Below are 4,757 nucleotides of genomic sequence, written 5' to 3'. Positions count from 1 at the left end.
CATTTACAGATAAATAAAGGATGGGGAATTAAAGAACATCATACGCCATTGAAAGTAAACGGAATGATTTTTAGGTGTGTTTTTGTTATATTTTTTCTTTTCTTTTCCATTTTGGCTGTTGTTTTTTTGTTTGTAGTTTGTTTTCCTTTTAATAGGCTCAATAATAACTTTTACTTAAAATCTATATTGATAATTGTAGCTGACTATGAATTTGCCTATATTGCATACGTAGTACCCTTCTTGTCCCACCGTTCTTCAGGTTGCCGTTTTCAAACCACTATACTTTGAAGACCTTCTTATGATCATGTAATGAATCCAAGACTGAAAATAAGAAAGGGTACTAGTCTGAAGTTTTTGAAATAAGTATTTTATATCCGAAAGTATGAAATTTAAACGTCACAACCTTTTGCAATCCAACGCAAATCACACGTTTGCTCCAAGAAAAGTGGAGGAGTGGTAGAACCTTGTAAATTACATACATGTATTCCTCTGAGTAAAGAGACTTCATAATATTTGAAAAGGTGAATAGGATAGCTTCTTTGGGGTGCTTATTACAGAGCGTGTAGAATTGTTGTGCACGTGATGATTTGAAGGGGGAATCCCTGTACGCAATTTTATCAATGGACTAATTGTGAGTCCATTCATTAAAGCACTGATATTTTGACACGTGTGATGTACTTTTACAAGAACATATTACTTATATAGATTAAGAATAATAATTTAATTGGACGCATATTTTTATATTCAACATGTTGTCAAACATTAGTGAAAGAACATCAATGTAGAAGTCCATTTTACACAAATATTTAATAGGCTAACCAACATACAATTCAGAAATTTTACATAGTAGTATAAACTGACTGCGGTACACATGTGGGTGATAGATTTATAGATCAATTGCAGTCGCTGTAGGATCCGCCTCTTCTGAGCATGAGCCTGGGACACACACGTGCGTGGCGGCGTTGTAGATCGTCCCTGCCGCACATTTATCTGGTATGTATTGTCCATACATACAGACCGCGTACTGGTCGCAACTGTTTTGGCACTTTTGCACAGTACCAACGCAGACAGTACATTCGCCGGGTAAAACACAACCATCGCCTATATCACAAGCTGTAGAAAAATATTTTTTGAATATTTACTAAGCTACAATAGATTCTATCAAAGTGCGTCGCACTTAAGATATTTATGTGCCAAGTGCAACAAGTTTACTGGTTTGTAAATGCTAATGATGCAAGCAACTTATATCTAATTTCTTAATGTGGTTAATTGGTCAAGTTCCATTAGAATATTCTTTCCGTATCATTGTCAGATTATTTGAGCTAGACGATAGAAGAGATTTATTCATATCAAGTTGTCAAACTTGTACACTTGTAGTCGACCCGCTCTATTCTGCATTAATAATGTCAGGAGAGTGTCCGCTCCAGTCTGTATTAATAATGTCAGGAGAGTACCCGCGTCAGTCTGCATTAATAATGTCAGGAGAGTGTCCGCTCCAGTCTGCATTAATAATGTCAGGAGAGTGTCCGCTCCAGTCTGTATTAATAATATCAGGAGGGTACCCGCGTCAGGCTGTATTAATAATGTCAGGAGGTAGTATACTTACTTGCATCAGAAGAAGACGGTGGTGCGCTAGGTATCAGTAAAACAGGCATAGGTGGCGGGGTCGGTGGAACTACAGGGACCACCCCAGGCATCGGCCAGCTCTCCTCGTAGTCGCAGTAAAAGGTCATGTATACTTGTCTGCTCATTTTCCGAGGACAACTCTGACCAAGGTTCCAGGTGTTTGACACAGCTTCTCCATAGTCTTTTGCGTACAGTCGTGGATAACCGGAAGTTACGCGTAACATACCGGAACAGGGTTGCGATTCGTCAAGTTGCGAATTGGGAATTTTACAATATGGTCGACAGATTCTACCACACGAGTCGTAGGCGGAAAGCATGACGTCTGTTGCTCCATACCCGGGGTTTTTGATCGCAACGAATGCAGTTGAACTAGAAATAGCCAATCTGTGGTCGACAATGGCGTATTCCTTGTAATTTCCAACATAGTTGATACCATTAGACTGAATAAAAACAGCACCAGCTCCAAACTGACCTGTGTTACACGATGAATACGAAGCCGGTCTGCCTGTATCGAGGGGTACTTTTAAAGTAGCGTATGCGTCGGGCTCATAGATGTCAGTCTGTCTCAAAGGCCGTCCATTGATAACAGGAAAGGCGTTATATCTTTTGTATTCTGGAGGACGTTTATACACTACATCCACTGGGAGGTACACCCATTGACGCATGTCGCTAACACCGTTTATGTTAAATGTGTTCTGATAAGGTCGATTTACAGGGATTACTGGACAGGTTTCTTGGGAGGAAGTGGATGGGGAAGGATTTGGTGGTAGCATGGAATTTTGAATTTTATTGTTGATCATTCCTTGTATCATTCTGTTAACATCTGGTCCTGTTCCACGTATTCTAGGTATGCCTACATTCATGCCTTGGAAAGAAGTTGGCCCAGCCCGAGTTGGGGATGGGACTTGGAAGACTTCGAACCCCATTGGATTTGCCCTGTCCTTCCTAACAGACATGAGCATGTTATGTCCCATACGAGGTACTACTGCTGGCCGGGAATTTGGCATACTGTTTGGTCCAACTCTATGCACATTGATGTTCATATTTGGGATACGAAGCTTACTAAACCTTGCCATTTGTTGTTGGAAGTTCATGTGTTGTTGCTGTTGCATACGCATATTATTGTCCACCATTACATTCTGTTGCATAGGTGGCATGCGAGCCTGATCAACAGATACACATACCCATTCGGTCTTTATGTTCATACAATTAAAATATGGTGACCCACAATTACGATTAAAAGCTGTACATGATGGAGAATCATCGTACCTGTATATTCCATTAATAATATATTCACTGAAACTGTCGATGTTTCTAAAATTACCGAGTCCCAACATGGCCGTCGGTAAATGCAGAGTGTGGTTAACAATTGAGGGATAGTCACGAGCTGGGTCGATGTTGTTTCTTCTCTGCTGTGCTCTAAATTTTTCCCAAACGTAATCTATGTAAGCGTGATGGAGGAAGAAGACAGGGTCCATTGCAGCAGTAGTGAGTTCTCCCATTTGTCCGTCAATCCACATATGTACCTCACCGTGATGAAATTCTAGATTGAACGGGGTAAATGCATGAGGTTCTGTTATTTCACCTAATCTTTTTCGTGAAAGGATATTTTGGATAACACTTCGGCGGAACAGTTGTCCTGTGTTTGCTATGTTTCTAACTAAAGGACCTGCAGGAGTTGACCAATCAGCAAAGGGGCCAGTATTTACTATTCCATTGCCATTACCAAGGAAGCGGTCACTCCAAATTACTGATGCAACAGGGTTTGCCATTGGCTCGTCAAGCGTAGAGTCCCAGAATGGAAGAGTCGCATCCGGAATCTTCTCTCGTATAGCGTTCTCAAACCTATTAAAGATAATCAGAATTTTACATGTAGCTCATATATATAAGATGGTATTGTATTCACAATTCATATTTGTAAACAACTCAAGTTCAAGAATATTCAGTATAATTACATTATCAAGAAAACTCGATGCCATCCAAGAAAATTGGGTCCTCCATGGGCCGCAGTTTCGGTGATACCTTGATGCAAAGCAGCCAGTGCGTCATATTTATTTGGGAAAATGGTCTAAAAGAAATCGTTTCAGTTATTTTACGATACATCCAAGAAACAGAAGTGTTGCACTTCATACCTTCATGTATTTTGAAAGATGAAATTAATTTCTTATGTCTACATTCTTTTCATTTTTTGTAAGATTTCTCAGTCGTTAAAATAGATGTACTATATTTGGCAAGATTCATACGCGCAGTGTTCACAAATCCTGATGATTCATGAGGAAATGGCTATAATTACAATATGTTTATATATCAAAGGCAACAATACTGGAAATGTAAATACTAATTGACATTAGTATATAGTTGATTCATGTATTGATCTTTATCGACATGTTAAGGTTGCCTTATTATGAAATAGTGTTACTCTAAATATGTATCAGTTTATTATTTGGAGACTCCAAACCTTATCTGCTTTCAGCATCTGGATAGCCCTAAAAAACTTATGTCTCTCCAAATCTGACATCATTCGAATCTCCTTTCTCACTTTCACCGGTCCTGTGTTTGTCAATCTTCTCCTGTTTGGAAACACAAGCAGACGACTGTACCAAACGTTTGCATGAGACGTGACATTATAATTGAACCATTTGTGCATTCCGTTTTGTTGCCACATATACTGATGTACACATATCCAGTTGATTGACTGACCGACAGTATGTGTGATGCTGGTTTTTTGTGCGTATCTGGTAAAACAGTCGTCCAGTCCCTGTGGAATCGCCATGTTGTGTATCATGCCACAAGCGTGGTGAACCAACGCAAACAGAACAGGCAACAGAAGACAAACCTGAAAACAACCAATTATCACGGAATTGTGAACCTGAAAACAACCAATTATCACGAAATTGTGAAACTTTAAACAAGAAACTATAAAATAACGTCACAAGCAAAATTTTTAATCACTAATTTTATCAAAAAATAAAATTCTTTCTATATAGATTATGTTTTGATGGCGGTGGATGTAGAAAAACAAAACTATACTATCGAACGAGTTCATTAACGATCCTCTGACGTGGAACATTTTGGAATTTCAATGAAGCGTCTTTTTTTACCTTCCATTTCTTTTCTGTTTCGCTAACAGT

The 4,757-nt window shown here is 39.0% G+C and overlaps 1 protein-coding gene across 1 annotated transcript; it reads right to left on the bottom strand.

The window, feature by feature from the left end:
• Window positions 1–597: 597 nt before the first annotated feature.
• Window positions 598–4,443, bottom strand: LOC125683644 (uncharacterized). The gene is made up of 4 exons (XM_048925012.2): window positions 4,085–4,443; window positions 3,582–3,694; window positions 1,607–3,471; window positions 598–1,113 (listed from the first exon to the last, which is right to left on the bottom strand). Exons 1-4 carry the CDS (start codon window positions 4,409–4,411, stop codon window positions 887–889), a joined length of 2,532 nt encoding a protein of 843 aa, XP_048780969.2. The 5' UTR covers window positions 4,412–4,443; the 3' UTR covers window positions 598–886.
• Window positions 4,444–4,757: the final 314 nt, after the last annotated feature.

Source organism: Ostrea edulis, chromosome 1 (assembly GCF_947568905.1).
Source record: "Ostrea edulis chromosome 1, xbOstEdul1.1, whole genome shotgun sequence".
Taxonomy (NCBI): Eukaryota; Metazoa; Mollusca; class Bivalvia; order Ostreida; family Ostreidae; genus Ostrea; species Ostrea edulis.
This window is presented reverse-complemented; position numbering and strand designations above follow the sequence as displayed.

Excerpts from the sequence above, each read along its gene's own strand:
- LOC125683644 (XM_048925012.2), bottom strand. The coding sequence starts at position 4,411 with ATGATACACAACATGGCGATTCCACAGGGACTGGACGACTGTTTTACC. Across the intron at positions 3,695-4,084 it reads AGATGCTGAAAGCAGATAAG|ACCATTTTCCCAAATAAATA; the intron begins GTTTGGAGTCTC and ends GATTTCTTTTAG. Across the intron at positions 3,472-3,581 it reads CATCGAGTTTTCTTGATAAT|GTTTGAGAACGCTATACGAG; the intron begins GTAATTATACTG and ends TATCTTTAATAG.